The sequence below is a fragment of the Salvelinus fontinalis genome, chromosome 16 (genome assembly GCF_029448725.1).
Source record: "Salvelinus fontinalis isolate EN_2023a chromosome 16, ASM2944872v1, whole genome shotgun sequence".
Lineage (NCBI taxonomy): Eukaryota > Metazoa > Chordata > Actinopteri > Salmoniformes > Salmonidae > Salvelinus > Salvelinus fontinalis.
The window spans coordinates 49,510,513-49,537,818 of NC_074680.1; the positions used below are offsets into that span (position 1 = coordinate 49,510,513).

Below are 27,306 nucleotides of genomic sequence, written 5' to 3' on the forward strand. Positions count from 1 at the left end.
GGACTACTGGGTTACTGGGTTACTGGACTACTGGACTACGGGGTTACTGGACTACTGGACTACTGGACTACTGGGCTACTGGGTTATTGGACTCCTGGACTACTGGGCTACTGGCTACTCGGCTCCTTGAACGCTCTGTAAAGAAAAGGCATATATCCTGTTTTTGCCCATTAGTCTCATAAATCTCAACATTAAGGTGGCCTGCCCAGGGACAACTCAGGTCAAGGTCCTCATCATAAAAAAACTGTTGCTGCTGTGGTACTCCAGGAGGATTCAGACATTACTCAACCTGTCTTGAGAAAAATGAATCAAGAGACCTCACCAGGAAAAACTCAGGGCCCTCTCAGAGTATCAGAGTTTTTCCTGGTCAATTCAGGACCCTGCTCATAAAGCCACCTGGCTGCTACAGCGGTGTCGGTGTGATGAAAACATTCAGCACACAGAATTGTAAAAAAAAATCCTTACTTCCTGACACATAATATCTCATTCCAACTGAACAGACCAATTTTTACAGCAGATTATATTCTAATGGAAATATAGTGTTGAGCTGTGAGGAAGGTCGACACAGTGTTCCCCCGACAACACATTCTTCAGAAGAACGTGAATATTGAGAGGAGCCAAGAGACTGACAGGAAAGATTAGCATCACGTTACTGAGCCTGACCTGACTTTAACCTGGGCCTGTACTCACGCTCTCAGAGTAGGAGCGCCGATCTAGGATCAGGTCCCCCCCCCCTGTTCATGTAATATTACTCATTCTGATCTGAAAGGCTAAACTGATCCCAGATCTGATAAGATCCTACTCTCCTACTCTGATAAGCTTTATGAATATGGGCCCTGACCTCCTTATAATAAACCAAGACTGTGAGTTCATCCTGAGTTACAGCAGACTGATAGCTACAGGATTACAGCAGACTGATAGCTACAGGATTACAGCAGACTGATAGCTACAGTATTACAGCAGACTGATAGCTACAGGATTACAGCAGACTGATAGCTACAGGATTACAGCAGACTGATAGCTACGGTATTACAGCAGACTGATGGCTACAGGATTACAGTAGAATGATAGCTACAGGATTACAGCAGACTGATAGCTACGGTATTACAGCAGACTGATAGCTACAGGATTACAGCAGATTGATAGCTACAGGATTACAGCAGACTGATAGCTACAGGATTACAGCAGACTGATAGCTACAGGATTACAGCAGACTGATAGCTACAGTATTACAGTAGACTGATAGCTACAATATTACAGCAGACTGATAGCTACAGGATTACAGCAGACTGATAGCTACAGGATTACAGCAGACTGATAGCTACAGGATTACAGCAGACTGATAGCTACAGGATTACAGCAGACTGGTAGCTACAGTACTACAGCAGACTGATAGCTACAGGATTACAGCAGACTGATAGCTACAGTATTACAGCAGATTGATAGCTACAGGATTACAGCAGACTGATAGCTACAGGATTACAGCAGACTGATAGCTACAGGATTACAGCAGACTGATAGCTACAGGATTACAGCAGACTGATAGCTACAGGATTACAGCAGACTGATAGCTACAGGATTACAGCAGACTGATAGCTACAGGATTACAGCAGACTGATAGCTACAGGATTACAGCAGACTGATAGCTACAGGATTACAGCAGACTGATAGCTACAGGATTACAGCAGACTGATAGCTACAGGATTACAGCAGACTGATAGCTACAGGATTACAGCAGATTGATAGCTACGGTATTACAGCAGACTGATAGCTACAGGATTACAGCAGACTGATAGCTACGGTATTACAGCAGACTGATAGCTACGGTTTTACAGCAGACTGATAGCTACGGTATTATAGCAGACTGATAGCTACGGTATTATAGCAGACTGATAGCTACAGGATTACAGCAGACTGATAGCTACAGGATAACAGCAGACTGATAGCTACAGGATTACAGCAGACTGATAGCTACAGGATTACAGCAGATTGATAGCTACAGGATTACAGCAGACTGATAGCTACAGGATTACAGCAGATTGATAGCTACGGTATTACAGCAGACTGATAGCTACAGGATTACAGCAGACTGATAGCTACGGTATTACAGCAGACTGATAGCTACGGTTTTACAGCAGACTGATAGCTACGGTATTATAGCAGACTGATAGCTACGGTATTATAGCAGACTGATAGCTACAGGATTACAGCAGACTGATAGCTACAGGATAACAGCAGACTGATAGCTACAGGATTACAGCAGACTGATAGCTACAGGATTACAGCAGATTGATAGCTACAGGATTACAGCAGATTGATAGCTACAGGATTACAGCAGATTGATAGCTACAGGATTACAGCAGACTGATAGCTACAGGATTACAGCACACTGATAGCTACAGTATTACAGCAGACTGATAGCTTCAGGTTTACAGCAGATTGATAGCTACAGGATTACAGCAGACTGATAGCTACAGGGTTACAGCAGACTGATAGCTACGGTATTACAACAGACTGGTAGCTACAGTATTACAGCAGACTGATAGCTACAGGATTACAGCAGACTGATAGCTACAGGATTACAGCAGACTGATAGCTACAGGATTACAGCAGACTGATAGCTACAGTATTACAGCAGACTGATAGCTACAGGATTACAGCAGACTGATAGCTACAGGATTACAGCAGACTGATAGCTACAGGATTACAGCAGACTGATAACTACAGGATTACAGCAGACTGATAGCTACAGGATTACAGCAGACTGATAGCACAGGATTACAGCAGACTGATAGCTACAGGATTACAGCAGACTGATAGCACAGGATTACAGCAGACTGATAGCTACAGGATTACAGCAGATTGATAGCTACAGGATTACAGCAGACTGATAGCTACAGTATTACAGCAGATTGATAGCTACAGTATTACAGCAGACTGATAGCTACAGTATTACAGCAGATTGATAGCTACAGGATTACATCAGATTGATAGCTACAGGATTACAGCAGACTGATAGCTACAGGATTACAGCAGACTGATAGCTACAGGATTGCAGCAGATTGATAGCTACAGGATTACAGCAGACTGATAGCTACAGGATTACAGCAGATCGATAGCTACAGGATTACAGCAGATTGATAGCTACAGGATTACAGCAGACTGATAGCTACAGGATTACAGCAGACTGATAGCTACAGGATTACAGTAGACTGATAGCTACAGTATTACAGCAGACTGATAGCTACAGGATTACAGCAGACTGATAGCTACAGTATTACAGCAGACTGATAGCTACAGGATTACAGCAGACTGATAGCTACGGTATTACAGCAGACTGATAGCTACGGTTTTACAGCAGACTGATAGCTACGGTTTTACAGCAGACTGATAGCTACGGTATTACAGCAGACTGATAGCTACGGTATTACAGCAGACTGATAGCTACGGTTTTACAGCAGACTGATAGCTACGGTATTACAGCAGACTGATAGCTACAGGATTACAGCAGACTGATAGCTACGGTATTATAGCAGACTGATAACTACAGGATTACAGCAGACTGATAGCTACAGTATTACAGCAGACTGATAGCTACAGGATTACAGCAGACTGATAGCTACAGGATTACAGCAGACTGATAGCTACAGTATTACAGCAGACTGATAGCTACAGGATTACAGCAGACTGATAGCTACAGGATTACAGCAGACTGATAGCTACAGGATTACAGCAGACTGATAGCTACAGGATTACAGCAGACTGATAGCTACAGGATTACAGCAGACTGATAGCTACAGGATTACAGCAGACTGGTAGCTACAGTACTACAGCAGACTGATAGCTACAGGATTACAGCAGACTGATAGCTACAGTATTACAGCAGATTGATAGCTACAGGATTACAGCAGACTGATAGCTACAGGATTACAGCAGACTGATAGCTACAGGATTACAGCAGACTGATAGCTACAGGATTACAGCAGACTGATAGCTACAGGATTACAGCAGACTGATAGCTACAGGATTACAGCAGACTGATAGCTACAGGATTACAGCAGACTGATAGCTACAGGATTACAGCAGACTGATAGCTACAGGATTACAGCAGACTGATAGCTACAGGATTACAGCAGACTGATAGCTACAGGATTACAGCAGATTGATAGCTACGGTATTACAGCAGACTGATAGCTACAGGATTACAGCAGACTGATAGCTACGGTATTACAGCAGACTGATAGCTACGGTTTTACAGCAGACTGATAGCTACGGTATTATAGCAGACTGATAGCTACGGTATTATAGCAGACTGATAGCTACAGGATTACAGCAGACTGATAGCTACAGGATAACAGCAGACTGATAGCTACAGGATTACAGCAGACTGATAGCTACAGGATTACAGCAGATTGATAGCTACAGGATTACAGCAGATTGATAGCTACAGGATTACAGCAGATTGATAGCTACAGGATTACAGCAGACTGATAGCTACAGGATTACAGCAGACTGATAGCTACAGTATTACAGCAGACTGATAGCTTCAGGTTTACAGCAGATTGATAGCTACAGGATTACAGCAGACTGATAGCTACAGGGTTACAGCAGACTGATAGCTACGGTTTTACAGCAGACTGATAGCTACGGTATTACAGCAGACTGATAGCTACAGGATTACAGCAGACTGATAGCTACGGTATTATAGCAGACTGATAACTACAGGATTACAGCAGACTGATAGCTACAGGATTACAGCAGACTGATAGCTACAGGATTACAGCAGACTGATAGCTACAGGATTACAGCAGACTGATAGCTACAGGATTACAGCAGACTGATAGCTACAGGATTACAGCAGACTGGTAGCTACAGTACTACAGCAGACTGATAGCTACAGGATTACAGCAGACTGATAGCTACAGTATTACAGCAGATTGATAGCTACAGGATTACAGCAGACTGATAGCTACAGGATTACAGCAGACTGATAGCTACAGGATTACAGCAGACTGATAGCTACAGGATTACAGCAGACTGATAGCTACAGGATTACAGCAGACTGATAGCTACAGGATTACAGCAGACTGATAGCTACAGGATTACAGCAGACTGATAGCTACAGGATTACAGCAGACTGATAGCTACAGGATTACAGCAGACTGATAGCTACAGGATTACAGCAGACTGATAGCTACAGGATTACAGCAGATTGATAGCTACGGTATTACAGCAGACTGATAGCTACAGGATTACAGCAGACTGATAGCTACGGTATTACAGCAGACTGATAGCTACGGTTTTACAGCAGACTGATAGCTACGGTATTATAGCAGACTGATAGCTACGGTATTATAGCAGACTGATAGCTACAGGATTACAGCAGACTGATAGCTACAGGATAACAGCAGACTGATAGCTACAGGATTACAGCAGACTGATAGCTACAGGATTACAGCAGATTGATAGCTACAGGATTACAGCAGATTGATAGCTACAGGATTACAGCAGATTGATAGCTACAGGATTACAGCAGACTGATAGCTACAGGATTACAGCAGACTGATAGCTACAGTATTACAGCAGACTGATAGCTACAGGGTTACAGCAGACTGATAGCTACAGGATTACAGCAGACTGATAACTACAGGATTACAGCAGACTGATAGCTACAGGATTACAGCAGACTGATAGCACAGGATTACAGCAGACTGATAGCTACAGGATTACAGCAGACTGATAGCACAGGATTACAGCAGACTGATAGCTACAGGATTACAGCAGATTGATAGCTACAGGATTACAGCAGACTGATAGCTACAGTATTACAGCAGACTGATAGCTACAGGATTACAGCAGACTGATAGCTACAGGATTACAGCAGACTGATAGCTACGGTATTACAGCAGACTGATGGCTACAGGATTACAGTAGAATGATAGCTACAGGATTACAGCAGACTGATAGCTACGGTATTACAGCAGACTGATAGCTACAGGATTACAGCAGACTGATAACTACAGGATTACAGCAGACTGATAGCTACAGGATTACAGCAGACTGATAGCACAGGATTACAGCAGACTGATAGCTACAGGATTACAGCAGACTGATAGCACAGGATTACAGCAGACTGATAGCTACAGGATTACAGCAGATTGATAGCTACAGGATTACAGCAGACTGATAGCTACAGGATTACAGCAGACTGATAGCTACAGGATTACAGCAGACTGATAGCTACAGGATTACAGCAGACTGATAGCTACAGGATTACAGCAGACTGATAGCTACAGGATTACAGCAGACTGATAGCTACAGGATTACAGCAGATTGATAGCTACAGGATTACAGCAGACTGATAGCTACAGGATTACAGCAGATTGATAGCTACAGGATTACAGCAGACTGATAGCTACAGGATTACAGCAGACTGATAGCTACAGGATTACAGCAGACTGATAGCTACAGGATTACAGCAGACTGATAGCTACGGTATTACAGCAGACTGATAGCTACAGGATTACAGCAGACTGATAGCTACGGTATTACAGCAGACTGATAGCTACGGTATTACAGCAGACTGATAGCTACGGTATTACAGCAGACTGATAGCTACAGGATTACAGCAGACTGATAGCTACAGTATTACAGCAGACTGATAGCTACAGGATTACAGCAGACTGATAGCTACAGGATTACAGCAGACTGATAGCTACAGGATTACAGCAGATTGATAGCTACAGGATTACAGCAGATTGATAGCTACAGGATTACAGCAGACTGATAGCTACAGGATTACAGCAGACTGATAGCTACAGTATTACAGCAGACTGATAGCTTCAGGATTACAGCAGATTGATAGCTACAGGATTACAGCAGACTGATAGCTACAGGATTACAGCAGACTGATAGCTACGGTATTACAACAGACTGGTAGCTACAGTATTACAGCAGACTGATAGCTACAGGATTACAGCAGACTGATAGCTACGGTATTACAGCAGACTGATAGCTACAGGATTACAGCAGACTGATAGCTACAGTATTACAGCAGACTGATAGCTACAGGATTACAGCAGACTGATAGCTACAGGATTACAGCAGACTGATAGCTACAGGATTACAGCAGACTGATAACTACAGGATTACAGCAGACTGATAGCTACAGTATTACAGCAGACTGATAGCACAGGATTACAGCAGACTGATAGCTACAGGATTACAGCAGACTGATAGCACAGGATTACAGCAGACTGATAGCTACAGGATTATAGCAGATTGATAGCTACAGGATTACAGCAGACTGATAGCTACAGGATTACAGCAGACTGATAGCTACAGGATTACAGCAGACTGATAGCTACAGGATTATAGCAGATTGATAGCTACAGGATTACAGCAGACTGATAGCTACAGGATTACAGCAGACTGATAGCTACAGGATTACAGCAGACTGATAGCTACAGGATTACAGCAGACTGATAGCTACAGGTTTACAGCAGACTGATAGCTACAGGATTACAGCAGACTGATAGCTACAGGATTACAGCAGATTGATAGCTACAGGATTACAGCAGACTGATAGCTACAGGTTTACAGCAGACTGATAGCTACAGGATTACAGCAGACTGATAGCTACAGGATTACAGCAGACTGATAGCTACAGGATTACAGCAGACTGATAGCTACAGTATTACAGCAGACTGATAGCTACAGGTTTACAGCAGACTGATAGCTACAGGATTACAGCAGACTGATAGCTACAGGATTATAGCAGATTGATAGCTACAGGATTACAGCAGACTGATAGCTACAGGATTACAGCAGACTGATAGCTACAGGATTACAGCAGACTGATAGCTACAGGATTACAGCAGACTGATAGCTACAGGTTTACAGCAGACTGATAGCTACAGGATTACAGCAGACTGATAGCTACAGGATTACAGCAGATTGATAGCTACAGGATTACAGCAGACTGATAGCTACAGGTTTACAGCAGACTGATAGCTACAGGATTACAGCAGACTGATAGCTACAGGATTACAGCAGATTGATAGCTACAGGATTACAGTAGACTGATAGCTACAGGATTACAGTAGACTGATAGCTACAGGATTACAGCATTCCCTAGCATGTTGATGCTTGTTGCTTGGCTCACTTGGCTAGTCCCCAGTTGCAGTCAGTGTCTGCATCCCAAAGGGTTCTCTCTGTGTTCTGGACTTGGGCCTAATCGTCGACCCATTTCCCCTTCCTGAATCCCTGCATCGCCCTTCAGTCAGTCAGAGAGAGCAGAGTCTCAGTCGGCATACACCACTGAGAGATAAGACACCATGTGCCTTCATACGGGATGACACGGGATGGAAGGAAGACCTTATTAATCGAGGACGGCCCAGAATGCCCATCCCTGTCTGTCTGCCGTCAATCTGGAGGAGAAGGGTTATATTGGGAAAAGAAACCAGAGGGCTCACAGCCCACCATTTAAAATCAGAGTCCATATATTCCGTAACACCGCCATATTCCGTAACACCATCATATTCCGTAACACCGCCATATTCCGTAACACCATCATATTCCGTAACACCGTCATATTCCGTAAGACTGAGCTAAGCAGGGTTGGTCCTGGTTGCTCCCTGGATGGGAGACCAGATGCTGCTGGAAGTGGATTTGGAGGGCCTGTAGGAGGCACTCTTTCCTCTGGTCTAGAAGAATATCCCAATGCCCCAGGACAGTGATTGGAGACATTGTCCTGTGTAGAGTGCCGTCTTTCGGATGGGACGTTAAACGGGTGTCCTGACTCTCTGAGGTCATTAAAGGTCCCATGGTACTTATCATAAGAGTAGTGGTGTTAACCCCGGTGTCCTGGCTAAATTGGCCATCATGCCATCATGGTCACCTAATAATCCCCAGTTTACAATTGGCTCATTCATCCCCCCTCCTCTCCCCTGTAACTATTTCCCAGGTCGTTGCTGCAAATGAGAATGTGTTCTCAATCAACTTACCTGGTAAAATAACGGTAAAATAACGGTAAAATAAATAAATGTATATTTGAATTAAGGTTTGAACTTTGCCTGAAGGAGTGGGATGGCTTGTGATGTATTAATATGTTGTACGATGTTGGGATTTAATTGTTGGCTATTAGAAAATTAAAGTTAATTGTATCTGCATTACTTTCTTAATATTTTTTTTGTAAATGCAATACGACAAATAAAAGTCATACACAAGTGGTTGTTGGTACCTTAATTCGGGGAAGACGGGCTCGTGTTAACGACAGGAGCGGAATCGGTGGAACGGCATCAAATACATCAAACACATGGTTTCCATGGTTTCCATGATGCCATTCCATTTGATTCCATTCCAGCCATTATTATGAGCCGTCCTCCCCCATCAGCAACTTCCTGTGATGTCAAACGTTTCTTTTCAACAACTCCTTCTTGACATTCCCTGAGTTTTTTGGCAAGAGTCCAGAATCCCCCAATCAGTCATCAGAGTGACTAAGGGAAATTTAAAGACAGGACAATGTTGAAAATAGTCACGACAACGTTCATATTCTATAAGTCGGTCAGATCCCCCCCTGTTCCATAACATTCTGTTATTCAGCTGCGGTGAATTAACGATCACACATTGTTAACATTCCTCTTCTGTTGCCTCCTATTAATATTATCAGCTCATCTGATTTTTATCTCAAAGTTCCAACACAGTAATATATTCCAGTCTTTTAGCCATGGTGAATAAGTGGCCTGCAGGAGTCTAGTGGTCTGGAGTCTAGTGGCCTCTGCAACACATGTACTGTACTGTACTGCTGTACCGCTGCCAGCATAGGTTTGAAAAGCGAACCACTGCCCTTTCAGAACTCTAAAAGTAAATTCAATTAATATAAGTAAAATATAAATAAAAGTCAATTCTAAAATGCTATCAAATATTTAAGGGGGAAACAATGTTGACCATGATAAATACATTACTCTGTCTTACAGAGTGCCTACGTATAAACATTCAACTTTGTAAAACTACATGACCTTAACAAAAAGGTAATACAACAAAGACATTTGACATGAAATATATACAAAACAACATCTACAAACACCAACATTACATTAAAAACCACACTAATTTATTTCTCTATTTCTCTCTATCCAAAAAACACACAAAGACTTAAAATATATATCCAGTATAATAAAAACATTATAGTCTAGATATATATTATCATATCATAATTTACAAGGGTCTGGGTTTCCCTTTGTAGTCCATAATAGTTTACAAGCCCTGCGACATCCGACGAGCGTCAGAGCCGGTGTCGTAGGATTCAATCTTAGTCCTGTACTGACGCTTTGCCTGTTTGATGGTTCGTCTGAGGGCATAGCGAGATTTCTTATAAGCGTCCGGATTAGTGTCCCGCACCTTGAAAGCGGCAGCTCTACCCTTTAACTCGATGAGGATGTTGCCTGTAATCCACGGCTTCTGGTTTGGAAATGCACGTACGGTCACTGTGGGGACGACGTCGTCAATGCACTTATGGATGAAGCCGATGACTGATGTGGTGTACTCCTCAATACCATTTGATGAATCCCGGAACATATTCCAGTCTGTGCTAGCAAAACAGTCCTGTAGTGTAGTATCCACGTCATCTAACCACTTCCGTATTGAGCGAGTCACTGGTACTTCCTGCTTTAGTTTTTGCTTGTAAGTGGGAATCAGGAGGAGAGAATTCTGGTCAGATTTGCCAAATGGAGCCAGCTCTATATTATCAGTGTCTTTGTTCAGCCACTTCTCGGTGAAACATAAGATATTACAGTTTAGGATAGTCTTAATCGTAGAACGTCCAGTTTGTTTTCTAATGATTGCACGTTGGCCAATAATACGGAGGGTAGTGGTGGTTTACTCGTTGGCGAATTCTTACAAGGCACCCCGCCCTGCTCCCCCTGTTCCGCCATTCTTTCTTCATGCAGATGATGGAGATTTGGGACTTGTCTTGACAAGTATATCCTTCTCTTCGGACTCATTAAAGAAAAAAAACCTTTATCCAGTTCAAGGTGAGTAATCGCAGTTCTGATGTCCAGAAGCTATTTTCAGTCATAAGAGACGGTAGCAGCAACTTTATGTACAAAATTAGTTATAAACAATATGAAAAAACAGAATATAGTGATCAGAATATAGTAGCCATATCTAGGAAAACCAAAGTTCCAAAGGCTGGGCCTAATATAGTGTATTAGAGGTCATACAATAACTTTTGTAGTAATTCCTATGTTGATGATGTAAATAATATTTGTTGGTCTGTGGTGTGTAATGAGGAGCAAACAGAAGTTGCACTTGACACATTTATGAAATTGTTTATCCCAGTTACGAATAAACACGCACCCATTAAGAAAATGACTGTAAAAACTATTAAATCCCCATGGATTGATGAGGAATTAAAAAATTGTATGGTTGAGTGGGATGAGGCAAAAGGAATGGCAAATAAGTCTGGCTGCACAACCGATTGGCAAAAGTACTGCAAATTGAGGAATCATGTGACTAAACTGAATAAAAAGAAACTCCACTATGAAACAAAGATAAATTAAATAAAGAATGAGAGTAAAAAGCTTTGCAGCACCTTCAATGAAATTCTGAGAAAAAAGTCAAAATCAGCTCCATCATTCATTGAATCAGATGACTCGTTCATTACAAAACCAACTGATATTGCCAACTACTTTAATTATTTTTTTAAATTGACAAGATAAACAAACTTAGGGGTGACATAAGAAACAAACGCTGACACTACACATCCAAGTATATCGGACTAAATTACGAAAGACAAGAATTGTAATTTTGAACTCCGTAAAGTGAGTGTGAAAGAGGGGGAACATTTTTTGTTGTTGTCTATCAACAATGACAAGCCACCTGGGTCTGGAAAATGACTGAGGATTAATAGCAAACGGATATTGTCACTCCTATTTGCCATATCTTCAATTTATGCCTACTATGTAGATATTAAAAATATATTCACTGGTATGAGTGAATCCCTCTACTCTGACTTACTTGTAGAAGTTCTTGTTGACCTTCCTCTCATGGGGGAACCCCAGCATACCACAGATGACCCGGGTGTTTTTAGGGGTCCACCCCACGTCACAGATCTGGGCCCAGCCGTCCTTGTACTTAATCTCTACCACACCCTCGGTGACGGGCATCTTCTTGGTGGGCACCACCGAGCGCAGACGCACCTCCTCCACCCTGTCCTCATCCACCTGCACCTGTATGGGGGTCAGAGGTTAGAGGTTAGGTCTCAGACAGTGGAGGTTGCCGATTTTGGGGGGGAGAACGGGCTCATAATAATGGCTGAAACGGAGCAAACGGAATGGCATCAAACATACGGAAACCACGGAAACCATGTGTTTGATGTATTTGATACCATTCCCCTTATTCCGCTACAGCCATTACCAGGAGCCCGTCCTCCCCAAATTAAGGTGTCGCCAGCCTCCTGTGGTCTCAGAGGTCACGGATCAAGGTTATACAGGTCATGTAGATACATTTCCTCCACCTTTCTCCTCCCATCCACCTGCATCTATAATGAGGTGGTCGGGGGTCATGCAGACACACCTCCTCCATCTGAACTTGTAGCAAGGGGGTCCAGGGGTCATAGTTCATACAGGGGTCATACAGAGTGCTGTGGTGTCACCTATGACCTGCTGTGACCCCTCAGAGCAATACAACTTTGTGAGGCCTCTGTGAACTTTTGTGTTATGTAGCCTGATCCACCGTCCGGACTCGTTTTGTAACAGAAACACAATGTGATCTCTCCTGATCAGTACGGTCTAGTGTTATGTAGCCTGCTGCCAGATCTGTTTGCGCTGTCAAGTGGACCATCAGAGTTTCTCATGGTGTGACTGACATCACTGAAAAACGTCTGAGAGAGATTGAGACATACGGAACATTTCCACACACACATCTCTTTACGCTGATGTCACTGATGTCACACAGAGACAGCACAGATAGAAAAGAAAACGCCAATCTATGGCCGGGTCACAGAGTGCACCATCACTCTGTGGGGTGATCACGTAACAGGTGGAAAAACTCAGTCATAAAATACGATGTACGTGCCAATTCCCAGGATCCCATTTTTTTTGCTCTATGCAAATGTGTTTGTCAGTTGTATGCTTGAATCATATGTTTAGAATGAATCTATACTGTGGAAAGCAAACATGATGTTCAGAAACCAAGGCATGCTGGGAATCACATTGTGGTGGTTAGTGTCATAAAATGATAAAAAAGATATCTTTACATTAGGCTGTCATACAGAAACCTGTGCAGAGCAGGGGAGCTGCTACTGACGTATCACTAGACGGGAGTGTTAAAGACGTCAGAGGAAATCTATGAAAACCTAGATGAAGACGAAGAACACCTAGCGCAGTAAATATCATGGATATTGATGATCACGCATACACCAACGAAAGCCCCACAGAGTGATGGTGCTCAACAAGTAACAGTATCCCATCAAGCCCTACAGAGTGATGGTGCTCAACAAGTAAAAGTATCCCATCAAGCCCCACAGAGTGATGGTGCTCAACAAGTAAAAGTATCCCATCAAGCCCCACAGGGTGATGGTGCTCAACAAGTAACAGTATCCCATCAAGCCCCACAGAAGGATGGTGCTCAACAAGTAACAGTATCCCATCAAGCCCCACAGAGTGATGGTGCTCAACAAGTAAAAGTATCCCATCAAGCCCCACAGAGTGATGGTGCTCAACAAGTAAAAGTATCCCATCAAGCCCCACAGGGTGATGGTGCTCAACAAGTAACAGTATCCCATCAAGCCCCACAGAAGGATGGTGCTCAACAAGTAACAGTATCCCATCAAGCCCCACAGATTGATGGTGCTCAACAAGTAACAGTATCCCATCAAGCCCCACAGAGTGATGGTGCTGAACAAGTAAAAGTATCCCATCAAGCCCCACAGAAGGATGGTGCTCAACAAGTAAAAGTATCCCATCAAGCCCCACAGAAGGATGGTGCTCAACAAGTAACAGTATCCTATCAAGCCCCACAGAGTGATGGTGCTCAACAAGTAACAGTATCCCATCAAGCCCCACAGAAGGATGGTGCTCAACAAGTAACAGTATCCCATCAAGCCCCACAGAAGGATGGTGCTCAACAAGTAAAAGTGTCCCATCAAGCCCCACAGAGTGATGGTGCTCAACAAGTAACAGTATCCCATCAAGCCCCACAGAAGGATGGTGCTCAACAAGTAACAGTATCCCATCAAGCCCCACAGAAGGATGGTGCTCAACAAGTAAAAGTACCCCATCAAGCCCCACAGAGTGATGGTGCTGAACAAGTAAAAGTATCCCATCAAGCCCCACAGAAGGATGGTGCTCAACAAGTAAAAGTATCCCATCAAGCCCCACAGAAGGATGGTGCTCAACAAGTAACAGTATCCTATCAAGCCCCACAGAGTGATGGTGCTCAACAAGTAACAGTATCCCATCAAGCCCCACAGAAGGATGGTGCTCAACAAGTAACAGTATCCCATCAAGCCCTACAGAGTGATGGTGCTCAACAAGTAAAAGTATCCCATCAAGCCCCACAGAGTGATGGTGCTCAACAAGTAAAAGTATCCCATCAAGCCCCACAGGGTGATGGTGCTCAACAAGTAACAGTATCCCATCAAGCCCCACAGAAGGATGGTGCTCAACAAGTAACAGTATCCCATCAAGCCCCACAGATTGATGGTGCTCAACAAGTAACAGTATCCCATCAAGCCCCACAGAGTGATGGTGCTGAACAAGTAAAAGTATCCCATCAAGCCCCACAGAAGGATGGTGCTCAACAAGTAAAAGTATCCCATCAAGCCCCACAGAAGGATGGTGCTCAACAAGTAACAGTATCCTATCAAGCCCCACAGAGTGATGGTGCTCAACAAGTAACAGTATCCCATCAAGCCCCACAGAAGGATGGTGCTCAACAAGTAACAGTATCCCATCAAGCCCCACAGAAGGATGGTGCTCAACAAGTAACAGTATCCCATCAAGCCCCACAGAAGGATGGTGCTCAACAAGTAAAAGTACCCCATCAAGCCCCACAGAAGGATGGTGCTCAACAAGTAACAGTATCCCATCAAGCCCCACAGAAGGATGGTGCTCAACAAGTAACAGTATCCCATCAAGCCCCACAGAGTGATGGTGCTCAACAAGTAACAGTATCCCATCAAGCCCCACAGAGTGATGGTGCTCAACAAGTAACAGTATCCCATCAAGCCCCACAGAGTGATGGTGCTCAACAAGTAACAGTATCCCATCAAGCCCCACAGAAGGATGGTGCTCAACAAGTAACAGTCTCCCATCAAGCCCCACAGAGTGATGGTGCTCAACAAGTAAAAGTATCCCATCAAGCCCCACAGAGTGATGGTGCTCAACAAGTAAAAGTATCCCATCAAGCCCCACAGGGTGATGGTGCTCAACAAGTAACAGTATCCCATCAAGCCCCACAGAAGGATGGTGCTCAACAAGTAACAGTATCCCATCAAGCCCCACAGAAGGATGGTGCTCAACAAGTAACAGTATCCCATCAAGCCCCACAGATTGATGGTGCTCAACAAGTAACAGTATCCCATCAAGCCCCACAGAGTGATGGTGCTGAACAAGTAAAAGTATCCCATCAAGCCCCACAGAAGGATGGTGCTCAACAAGTAAAAGTATCCCATCAAGCCCCACAGAAGGATGGTGCTCAACAAGTAACAGTATCCTATCAAGCCCCACAGAGTGATGGTGCTCAACAAGTAACAGTATCCCATCAAGCCCCACAGAAGGATGGTGCTCAACAAGTAACAGTATCCCATCAAGCCCCACAGAAGGATGGTGCTCAACAAGTAACAGTATCCCATCAAGCCCCACAGAAGGATGGTGCTCAACAAGTAACAGTATCCCATCAAGCCCCACAGAAGGATGGTGCTCAACAAGTAAAAGTGTCCCATCAAGCCCCACAGAGTGATGGTGCTCAACAAGTAACAGTATCCCATCAAGCCCCACAGAAGGATGGTGCTCAACAAGTAACAGTATCCCATCAAGCCCCACAGAAGGATGGTGCTCAACAAGTAACAGTATCCCATCAAGCCCCACAGAAGGATGGTGCTCAACAAGTAACAGTATCCCATCAAGCCCCACAGAAGGATGGTGCTCAACAAGTAACAGTATCCCATCAAGCCCCACAGAAGGATGGTGCTCAACAAGTAACAGTATCCCATCAAGCCCCACAGAAGGATGGTGCTCAACAAGTAAAAGTATCCCATCAAGCCCCACAGAAGGATGGTGCTCAACAAGTAAAAGTATCCCATCAAGCCCCACAGGGTGATGGTGCTCAACAAGTAACAGTATCCCATCAAGCCCCACAGATTGATGGTGCTCAACAAGTAACAGTATCCCATCAAGCCCCACAGAGTGATGGTGCTGAACAAGTAACAGTATCCCATCAAGCCCCACAGAAGGATGGTGCTCAACAAGTAACAGTATCCCATCAAGCCCCACAGATTGATGGTGCTCAACAAGTAACAGTATCCCATCAAGCCCCACAGAGTGATGGTGCTGAACAAGTAACAGTATCCCATCAAGCCCCACAGAAGGATGGTGCTCAACAAGTAACAGTATCCCATCAAGCCCCACAGAAGGATGGTGCTCAACAAGTAACAGTATCCCATCAAGCCCCACAGGGTGATGGTGCTCAACAAGTAACAGTATCCCATCAAGCCCCACAGAGTGATGGTGCTCAACAAGTAACAGTATCCCATCAAGCCCCACAGAGTGATGGTGCTGAACAAGTAACAGTATCCCATCAAGCCCCACAGAGTGATGGTGCTCAACAAGTAACAGTATCCCATCAAGCCCCACAGAAGGATGGTGCTCAACAAGTAACAGTATCCCATCAAGCCCCACAGAGTGATGGTGCTCAACAAGTAACAGTATCCCATCAAGCCCCACAGAGTGATGGTGCTCAACAAGTAACAGTATCCCATCAAGCCACACAGAAGGATGGTGCTCAACAAGTAACAGTGTGGGGCTGTGTGATTTAAACTGTAGTGCTGTGTGGTTTAAACTGTAGTGCTGTGTGGTTTAAACTGTAGTGCTGTGTGGGTTTAAACTGTAGTGCTGTGTGGTTTAAACTGTAGTGCTGTGTGGTTTAAACTGTAGTGCTGTGTGGTTTAAACTGTAGTGCTGTGTGGTTTAAACTGTAGTGCTGTGTGGTTTAAACTGTAGTGCTGTGTGGTTTAAACTGTAGTGCTGTGTGGTTTAAACTCTAGTGCTGTGTGGTTTAAACTGTAGTGCCGTGTGGTTTAAACTGTAGTGCTGTCTGGTTTAAACTGTAGTGCTGTGTGGTTTAATTAAACTGTAGTGCTGTGTGGTTTAATTAAACTGTAGTGCTGTGCGGTTTAATTAAACTGTAGTGCTGTGTGGTTTAAACTGTAGTGCTGTGTGGTTTAAACTGTAGTGCTGTGTGGTTTAAACTGTAGTGCCGTGTGGTTTAAACTGTAGTGCTGTGTGGTTTAAACTGTAGTGCTGTGTGGTTTAAACTGTAGTGCTGTGTGGTTTAAACTGTAGTGCTGTGTGTTATTTAAACTGTAGTGCTGTGTGGTTTAAACTGTAGTGCTGTGTGGTTTAAACTGTAGTGCTGTGTGGTTTAAACTGTAGTGCTGTGTGGTTTAAACTGTAGTGCTGTGTGGTTTAAACTGTAGTGCTGTGGGGTTTAAACTGTACTGCTGTGTGGTTTAAACTGTAGTGCTGTGTGTTATTTAAACTGTAGTGCTGTGTGGTTTAAACTGTAGTGCTGTGTGGTTTAAACTGTAGTGCTGTGGGGTTTAAACTGTAGTGCTGTGTGTTATTTAAACTGTAGTGCTGTGTGTTATTTAAACTGTACTGCTGTGTGGTTTAAACTGTAGTGCTGTGTGGTTTAAACTGTAGTGCTGTGTGGTTTAAACTCTAGTGCTGTGTGGTTTAAACTGTAGTGCCGTGTGGTTTAAACTGTAGTGCTGTCTGGTTTAAACTGTAGTGCTGTGTGGTTTAATTAAACTGTAGTGCTGTGTGGTTTAATTAAACTGTAGTGCTGTGCGGTTTAATTAAACTGTAGTGCTGTGTGGTTTAAACTGTAGTGCTGTGTGGTTTAAACTGTAGTGCTGTGTGGTTTAAACTGTAGTGCCGTGTGGTTTAAACTGTAGTGCCGTGTGGTTTAAACTGTAGTGCTGTGTGGTTTAAACTGTAGTGCTGTGTGGTTTAAACTGTAGTGCTGTGTGTTATTTAAACTGTAGTGCTGTGTGGTTTAAACTGTAGTGCTGTGTGGTTTAAACTGTAGTGCTGTGTGGTTTAAACTGTAGTGCTGTGTGGTTTAAACTGTAGTGCTGTGTGGTTTAAACTGTAGTGCTGTGGGGTTTAAACTGTACTGCTGTGTGGTTTAAACTGTAGTGCTGTGTGTTATTTAAACTGTAGTGCTGTGTGGTTTAAACTGTAGTGCTGTGTGGTTTAAACTGTAGTGCTGTGGGGTTTAAACTGTAGTGCTGTGTGTTATTTAAACTGTAGTGCTGTGTGTTATTTAAACTGTAGTGCTGTGTGGTTTAAACTGTAGTGCTGTGGGGTTTAATTAAACTGTAGTGCTGTGTGGTTTAATTAAACTGTAGTGCTGTGTGGTTTAATTAAACTGTAGTGCTGTGTGGTTTAATTAAACTGTACTGCTGTGTGGTTTAAACTGTAGTGCTGTGTGGTTTAAACTGCAGTGCTGTGTGGTTTAAACTGTAGTGCTGTGTGGTTTAAACTGTACTGCTGTGTGGTTTAAACTGTAGTGCTGTGGGGTTTAAACTGTAGTGCTGTGTGGTTTAATTAAACTGTAGTGCTGTGTGGTTTAATTAAACTGTACTGCTGTGTGGTTTAAACTGCAGTGCTGTGTGGTTTAAACTGTAGTGCTGTGTGGTTTAAACTGTACTGCTGTGTGGTTTAAACTGTAGTGCTGTGTGGTTTAATTAAACTGTAGTGCTGTGTGGTTTAATTAAACTGTAGTGCTGTGCGGTTTAATTAAACTGTAGTGCTGTGTGGTTTAATTAAACTGTAGTGCTGTGCTGTGTGGATTAAACTGTAGTGCTGTGTGGTTTAAACTGTAGTGCTGTGTGGTTTAATTAAACTGTAGTGCTGTGTGGTTTAATTAAACTGTAGTGCTGTGTGGTTTAATTAAACTGTAGTGCCGTGTGGTTTAAACTGTAGTGCTGTGTGGTTTAAACTGTAGTGCTGTGTGGTTTAAACTGTAGTGCTGTGTGGTTTAAACTGTAGTGCTGTGTGGTTTAAACTGTAGTGCTGTGTGGTTTAAACTGTAGTGCCGTGTGGTTTAAACTGTAGTGCTGTGTGGTTTAAACTGTAGTGCTGTGTGGTTTAAACTGTAGTGCTGTGTGGGTTTAAACTGTAGTGCTGTGTGGTTTAAACTGTAGTGCTGTGTGGTTTAAACTGTAGTGCTGTGTGGTTTAAACTGTAGTGCTGTGTGGTTTAAACTGTAGTGCTGTGTGGTTTAAACTGTAGTGCTGTGTGGTTTAAACTGTAGTGCTGTGTGGTTTAAACTCTAGTGCTGTGTGGTTTAAACTGTAGTGCCGTGTGGTTTAAACTGTAGTGCTGTCTGGTTTAAACTGTAGTGCTGTGTGGTTTAATTAAACTGTAGTGCTGTGTGGTTTAATTAAACTGTAGTGCTGTGCGGTTTAATTAAACTGTAGTGCTGTGTGGTTTAAACTGTAGTGCTGTGTGGTTTAAACTGTAGTGCTGTGTGGTTTAAACTGTAGTGCCGTGTGGTTTAAACTGTAGTGCTGTGTGGTTTAAACTGTAGTGCTGTGTGGTTTAAACTGTAGTGCTGTGTGGTTTAAACTGTAGTGCTGTGTGTTATTTAAACTGTAGTGCTGTGTGGTTTAAACTGTAGTGCTGTGTGGTTTAAACTGTAGTGCTGTGTGGTTTAAACTGTAGTGCTGTGTGGTTTAAACTGTAGTGCTGTGTGGTTTAAACTGTAGTGCTGTGGGGTTTAAACTGTACTGCTGTGTGGTTTAAACTGTAGTGCTGTGTGTTATTTAAACTGTAGTGCTGTGTGGTTTAAACTGTAGTGCTGTGTGGTTTAAACTGTAGTGCTGTGGGGTTTAAACTGTAGTGCTGTGTGTTATTTAAACTGTAGTGCTGTGTGTTATTTAAACTGTACTGCTGTGTGGTTTAAACTGTAGTGCTGTGTGGTTTAAACTGTAGTGCTGTGTGGTTTAAACTCTAGTGCTGTGTGGTTTAAACTGTAGTGCCGTGTGGTTTAAACTGTAGTGCTGTCTGGTTTAAACTGTAGTGCTGTGTGGTTTAATTAAACTGTAGTGCTGTGTGGTTTAATTAAACTGTAGTGCTGTGCGGTTTAATTAAACTGTAGTGCTGTGTGGTTTAAACTGTAGTGCTGTGTGGTTTAAACTGTAGTGCTGTGTGGTTTAAACTGTAGTGCCGTGTGGTTTAAACTGTAGTGCCGTGTGGTTTAAACTGTAGTGCTGTGTGGTTTAAACTGTAGTGCTGTGTGGTTTAAACTGTAGTGCTGTGTGTTATTTAAACTGTAGTGCTGTGTGGTTTAAACTGTAGTGCTGTGTGGTTTAAACTGTAGTGCTGTGTGGTTTAAACTGTAGTGCTGTGTGGTTTAAACTGTAGTGCTGTGTGGTTTAAACTGTAGTGCTGTGGGGTTTAAACTGTACTGCTGTGTGGTTTAAACTGTAGTGCTGTGTGTTATTTAAACTGTAGTGCTGTGTGGTTTAAACTGTAGTGCTGTGTGGTTTAAACTGTAGTGCTGTGGGGTTTAAACTGTAGTGCTGTGTGTTATTTAAACTGTAGTGCTGTGTGTTATTTAAACTGTAGTGCTGTGTGGTTTAAACTGTAGTGCTGTGGGGTTTAATTAAACTGTAGTGCTGTGTGGTTTAATTAAACTGTAGTGCTGTGTGGTTTAATTAAACTGTAGTGCTGTGTGGTTTAATTAAACTGTACTGCTGTGTGGTTTAAACTGTAGTGCTGTGTGGTTTAAACTGCAGTGCTGTGTGGTTTAAACTGTAGTGCTGTGTGGTTTAAACTGTACTGCTGTGTGGTTTAAACTGTAGTGCTGTGGGGTTTAAACTGTAGTGCTGTGTGGTTTAATTAAACTGTAGTGCTGTGTGGTTTAATTAAACTGTACTGCTGTGTGGTTTAAACTGCAGTGCTGTGTGGTTTAAACTGTAGTGCTGTGTGGTTTAAACTGTACTGCTGTGTGGTTTAAACTGTAGTGCTGTGTGGTTTAATTAAACTGTAGTGCTGTGTGGTTTAATTAAACTGTAGTGCTGTGCGGTTTAATTAAACTGTAGTGCTGTGTGGTTTAATTAAACTGTAGTGCTGTGCTGTGTGGATTAAACTGTAGTGCTGTGTGGTTTAAACTGTAGTGCTGTGTGGTTTAATTAAACTGTAGTGCTGTGTGGTTTAATTAAACTGTAGTGCTGTGTGGTTTAATTAAACTGTAGTGCCGTGTGGTTTAAACTGTAGTGCTGTGTGGTTTAAACTGTAGTGCTGTGTGGTTTAAACTGTAGTGCTGTGTGGTTTAAACTGTAGTGCTGTGTGGTTTAAACTGTAGTGCTGTGTGGTTTAAACTCTAGTGCTGTGTGGTTTAAACTGTACTGCTGTGTGTTTAAAACTGGTATTTTCGCCAGGTCTCTCTCAAAAAAGAGATTGTTAATCTCAATGAGACTAACCTGGTAAAATAAAGCTCAAATTTAAAAATAAAACAGATAATAAAAAGTAACCAGGAGAGAGAAAGATGTTAAGATGATAATTTGTGCTTCAGTAAATCTGAGGTGGAAGACAGGCTTCCTAGTTGCAGCAGTGTCTTCTGGGGCTGCTGTGTTCTCCTGCTGGCTGGGATCATAGGCTGGTTTCATATGTTCTCAGTGTCTGATACATTCTTAATTATCAGTGGTGTAATCATTGATTCACTTTGCTACGGTTCCCTTGGTCATTGATTGTTATGATTTTGCAGAGAGAAACCAATTGTAACTGGTTGTTATTAAAGGCAGTAATAGTAACTGGTTGTTATTAAAGACAGTAATAGTAACTGGTTGACTAAAGGCAGTAATAGTAACTGGTTGTTATTAAAGGCAGTAATAGTAACTGGTTGTTATTAAAGGCAGTGATAGTAACTGGTTGACTAAAGGCAGTAATAGTAACTGGTTGTTACTAAAGGCAGTAATAGTAACTGGTTGTTATTAAAGGCAGTAATAGTAACTGGTTGACTAAAGGCAGTAATAGTAACTGGTTGACTAAAGGCAGTAATAGTAACTGGTTGTTATTAAAGGCAGTAATAGTAACTGGTTGTTATTAAAGACAGTAATAGTAACTGGTTGTTATTAAAGGCAGTAATAGTAACTGGTTGTTATTAAAGACAGTAATAGTAACTGGTTGTTACTAAAGGCAGTAATAGTAACTGGTTGTTATTAAAGGCAGTAATAGTAACTGGTTGACTAAAGGCAGTAATAGTAACTGGTTGTTATTAAAGGCAGTAATAGTAACTGGTTGACTAAAGGCAGTAATAGTAACTGGTTGACTAAAGTCAGTAATAGTAACTGGTTGACTAAAGGCAGTAATAGTAACTGGTTGTTATTAAAGACAGTAATAGTAACTGGTTGTTATAAAAGGCAGTAATAGTAACTGGTTGTTATTAAAGGCAGTAATAGTAACTGGTTGACTAAAGGCAGTAATAGTAACTGGTTGTTACTAAAGTCAGTAATAGTAACTGGTTGTTATTAAAGGCAGTAATAGTAACTGGTTGACTAAAGTCAGTAATAGTAACTGGTTGACTAAAGGCAGTAATAGTAACTGGTTGACTAAAGTCAGTAATAGTAACTGGTTGTTATTAAAGGCAGTAATAGTAACTGGTTGACTAAAGTCAGTAATAGTAACTGGTTGACTAAAGGCAGTAATAGTAACTGGTTGACTAAAGGCAGTAATAGTAACTGGTTGTTATTAAAGGCAGTAATAGTAACTGGTTGACTAAAGTCAGTAATAGTAACTGGTTGACTAAAGGCAGTAATAGTAACTGGTTGACTAAAGGCAGTAATAGTAACTGGTTGACTAAAGGCAGTAATAGTAACTGGTTGACTAAAGGCAGTAATAGTAACTGGTTGTTATTAAAGACAGTAATAGTAACTGGTTGTTATTAAAGGCAGTAATAGTAACTGGTTGACTAAAGGCAGTAATAGTAACTGGTTGACTAAAGGCAGTAATAGTAACTGGTTGACTAAAGGCAGTAATAGTAACTGGTTGTTATTAAAGGCAGTAATAGTAACTGGTTGACTAAAGGCAGTAATAGTAACTGGTTGACTAAAGGCAGTAATAGTAACTGGTTGACTAAAGGCAGTAATAGTAACTGGTTGTTATTAAAGGCAGTAATAGTAACTGGTTGTTACTAAAGGCAGTAATAGTAACTGGTTGACTAAAGGCAGTAATAGTAACTGGTTGTTATTAAAGGCAGTAATAGTAACTGGTTGTTATTAAAGGCAGTAGTAGTAACTGGTTGTTATTAAAGGCAGTAATAGTAACTGGTTGACTAAAGGCAGTAATAGTAACTGGTTGACTAAAGGCAGCAATAGTAACTGGTTGTTATTAAAGGCTGTAATAGTAACTGGTTGACTAAAGGCAGTAATAGTAACTGGTTGACTAAAGGCAGTAATAGTAACTGGTTGACTAAAGGCAGTAATAGTAACTGGTTGACTAAAGGCAGTAATAGTAACTGGTTGACTAAAGGCAGTAATAGTAACTGGTTGACTAAAGGCAGTAATAGTAACTGGTTGACTAAAGGCAGTAATAGTAACTGGTTGACTAAAGGCAGTAATAGTAACTGGTTGACTAAAGGCAGTAATAGTAACTGGTTGTTATTAAAGGCAGTAATAGTAACTGGTTGACTAAAGACAGTAATAGTAACTGGTTGACTAAAGGCAGTAATAGTAACTGGTTGACTAAAGGCAGTAATAGTAACTGGTTGACTAAAGGCAGTAATAGTAACTGGTTGTTATTAAAGGCAGTAATAGTAACTGGTTGACTAAAGGCAGTAATAGTAACTGGTTGACTAAAGGCAGTAATAGTAACTGGTTGACTAAAGGCAGTAATAGTAACTGGTTGACTAAAGGCAGTAATAGTAACTGGTTGACTAAAGGCAGTAATAGTAACTGGTTGACTAAAGGCAGTAATAGTAACTGGTTGACTAAAGGCAGTAATAGTAACTGGTTGTTATTAAAGGCAGTAATAGTAACTGGTTGACTAAAGGCAGTAATAGTAACTGGTTGTTATTAAAGGCAGTAATAGTAACTGGTTGACTAAAGGCAGTAATAGTAACTGGTTGACTAAAGGCAGTAATAGTTACTGGTTGTTATTAAAGGCAGTAATAGTAACTGGTTGACTAAAGGCAGTAATAGTAACTGGTTGTTATTAAAGGCAGTAATAGTAACTGGTTGACTAAAGGCAGTAATAGTAACTGGTTGACTAAAGGCAGTAATAGTAACTGGTTGTTATTAAAGGCAGTAATAGTAACTGGTTGACTAAAGGCAGTAATAGTAACTGGTTGACTAAAGGCAGTAATAGTAACTGGTTGTTATTAAAGCCAGTAATAGTAACTGGTTGACTAAAGGCAGTAATAGTAACTGGTTGACTAAAGGCAGTAATAGTAACTGGTTGACTAAAGGCAGTAATAGTAACTGGTTGTTATTAAAGGCAGTAATAGTAACTGGTTGTTATTAAAGTCAGTAATAGTAACTGGTTGTTATTAAAGGCAGTAATAGTAACTGGTTGTTATTAAAGGCAGTAATAGTAACTGGTTGACTAAAGGCAGTAATAGTAACTGGTTGACTAAAGGCAGTAATAGTAACTGGTTGTTATTAAAGGCAGTAATAGTAACTGGTTGTTTTAAAGGCAGTAGTAGTAACTGGTTGACTAAAGGCAGTAATAGTAACTGGTTGTTACTAAAGGCAGTAATAGTAACTGGTTGACTATAGGCAGTAATAGTAACTGGTTGACTAAAGGCAGTAATAGTAACTGGTTGACTAAAGGCAGTAATAGTAACTGGTTGTTATTAAAGGCAGTAATAGTAACTGGTTGACTAAAGGCAGTAATATCAACTGGTTGTTATTAAAGGCAGTAATAGTAACTGGTTGACTAAAGGCAGTAATAGTAACTGGTTGTTATTAAAGGCAGTAGTAGTAACTGGTTGACTAAAGGCAGTAATAGTAACTGGTTGTTATTAAAGGCAGTAATAGTAACTGGTTGACTAAAGGCAGTAATAGTAACTGGTTGTTATTAAAGGAAGTAGTAGTAACTGGTTGTTATTAAAGGCAGTAATAGTAACTGGTTGACTAAAGGCAGTAATAGTAACTGGTTGTTATTAAAGGCAGTAATAGTAACTGGTTGACTAAAGACAGTAATAGTAACTGGTTGTTATTAAAGGCAGTAATAGTAACTGGTTGACTAAAGGCAGTAATAGTAACTGGTTGTTATTAAAGGCAGTAGTAGTAACTGGTTGACTAAAGGCAGTAATAGTAACTGGTTGTTATTAAAGGCAGTAATAGTAACTGGTTGACTAGAGGCAGTAATAGTAACTGGTTGTTATTAAAGGCAGTAATAGTAACTGGTTGTTATTAAAGGCAGTAATAGTAACTGGTTGACTAAAGACAGTAATAGTAACTGGTTGTTATTAAAGGTAGTAATAGTAACTGGTTGACTAAAGGCAGTAATAGTAACTGGTTGACTAAAGGCAGTAATAGTAACTGGTTGTTACTAAAGGCAGTAATAGTAACTGGTTGTTTTTAAAGGCAGTAATAGTAACTGGTTGTTATTAAAGGCAGTAATAGTAACTGGTTGACTAAAGGCAGTAATAGTAACTGGATGAATAAAGGCAGTAATAGTAACTGGTTGACTAAAGGCAGTAATAGTAACTGGTTGTTACTAAAGGCAGTAATAGTAACTGGTTGTTATTAAAGGCAGTAATAGTAACTGGTTGTTATTAAAGGCAGTAATAGTAACTGGTTGTTATTAAAGGCAGTAATAGTAACTGGTTGACTAAAGGCAGTAATAGTAACTGGTTGTTATTAAAGGCAGTAATAGTAACTGGTTGACTAAAGGCAGTAATAGTAACTGGTTGTTATTAAAGGCAGTAATAGTAACTGGTTGTTATTAAAGGCAGTAATAGTAACTGCTTGTTATTAAAGGCAGTAATAGTAACTGGTTGTTATTAAAGGCAGTAGTAGTAACTGGTTGTTATTAAAGGCAGTAATAGTAACTGCTTGTTATTAAAGGCAGTAATAGTAACTGGTTGTTATTAAAGGCAGTAGGAGTAACTGGTTGACTAAAGGCAGTAATAGTAACTGGTTGACTAAAGGCAGTAATAGTAACTGGTTGTTATTAAAGGCAGTAATAGTAACTGGTTGTTACTAAAGGCAGTAATAGTAACTGGTTGACTAAAGGCAGTAATAGTAACTGGTTGTTATTAAAGGCAGTAATAGTAACTGGTTGACTAAAGGCAGTAATAGTAACTGGTTGACTAAAGGCAGTAATAGTAACTGGTTGACTAAAGGCAGTAATAGTAACTGGTTGATTAAAGACAGTAATAGTAACTGGTTGACTAAAGGCAGTAATAGTAACTGGTTGACTAAAGGCAGTAATAGTAACTGGTTGTTATTAAAGGCAGTAATAGTAACTGGTTGTTATTAAAGGAAGTAATAGTAACTGGTTGACTAAAGGCAGTAATAGTAACTGGTTGACTAAAGGCAGTAATAGTAACTGGTTGACTAAAGGCAGTAATAGTAACTGGTTGTTATTAAAGGCAGTAATAGTAACTGGTTGACTAAAGGCAGTAATAGTAACTGGTTATTATTAAAGGCAGTAATAGTAACTGGTTGACTAAAGGCAGTAATAGTAACTGGTTGTTATTAAAGGAAGTAGTAGTAACTGGTTGTTATTAAAGGCAGTAATAGTAACTGGTTGACTAAATTCAGTAATAGTAACTGGTTGTTATTAAAGGCAGTAATAGTAACTGGTTGACTAAAGGCAGTAATAGTAACTGGTTGACTAAAGGCAGTACTAGTAACTGGTTGTTATTAAAGGCAGTAATAGTAACTGGTTGACTAGAGGCAGTAATAGTAACTGGTTGACTAAAGGCAGTACTAGTAACTGGTTGTTATTAAAGGCAGTAATAGTAACTGGTTGACTAGAGGCAGTAATAGTAACTGGTTGTTACTAAAGGCAGTAATAGTAACTGGTTGTTATTAAAGGCAGTAATAGTAACTGGTTGTTATTAAAG

At 41.3% G+C, this 27,306-nt stretch overlaps 1 protein-coding gene across 2 annotated transcripts in view; it reads right to left on the reverse strand.

The window, feature by feature from the left end:
- LOC129813314 (lysyl oxidase homolog 3B) overlaps positions 1-27,306 on the reverse strand; it is a 328,772-nt gene that overhangs the window by 172,521 nt on the left and 128,945 nt on the right. For both annotated transcript variants that reach the window (XM_055865659.1, XM_055865656.1), the window contains exon 4: positions 12,019-12,230. In XM_055865659.1, the coding sequence (XP_055721634.1) occupies positions 12,019-12,230 (212 nt within the window). The remainder of the gene's footprint in view (positions 1-12,018; positions 12,231-27,306) is intronic.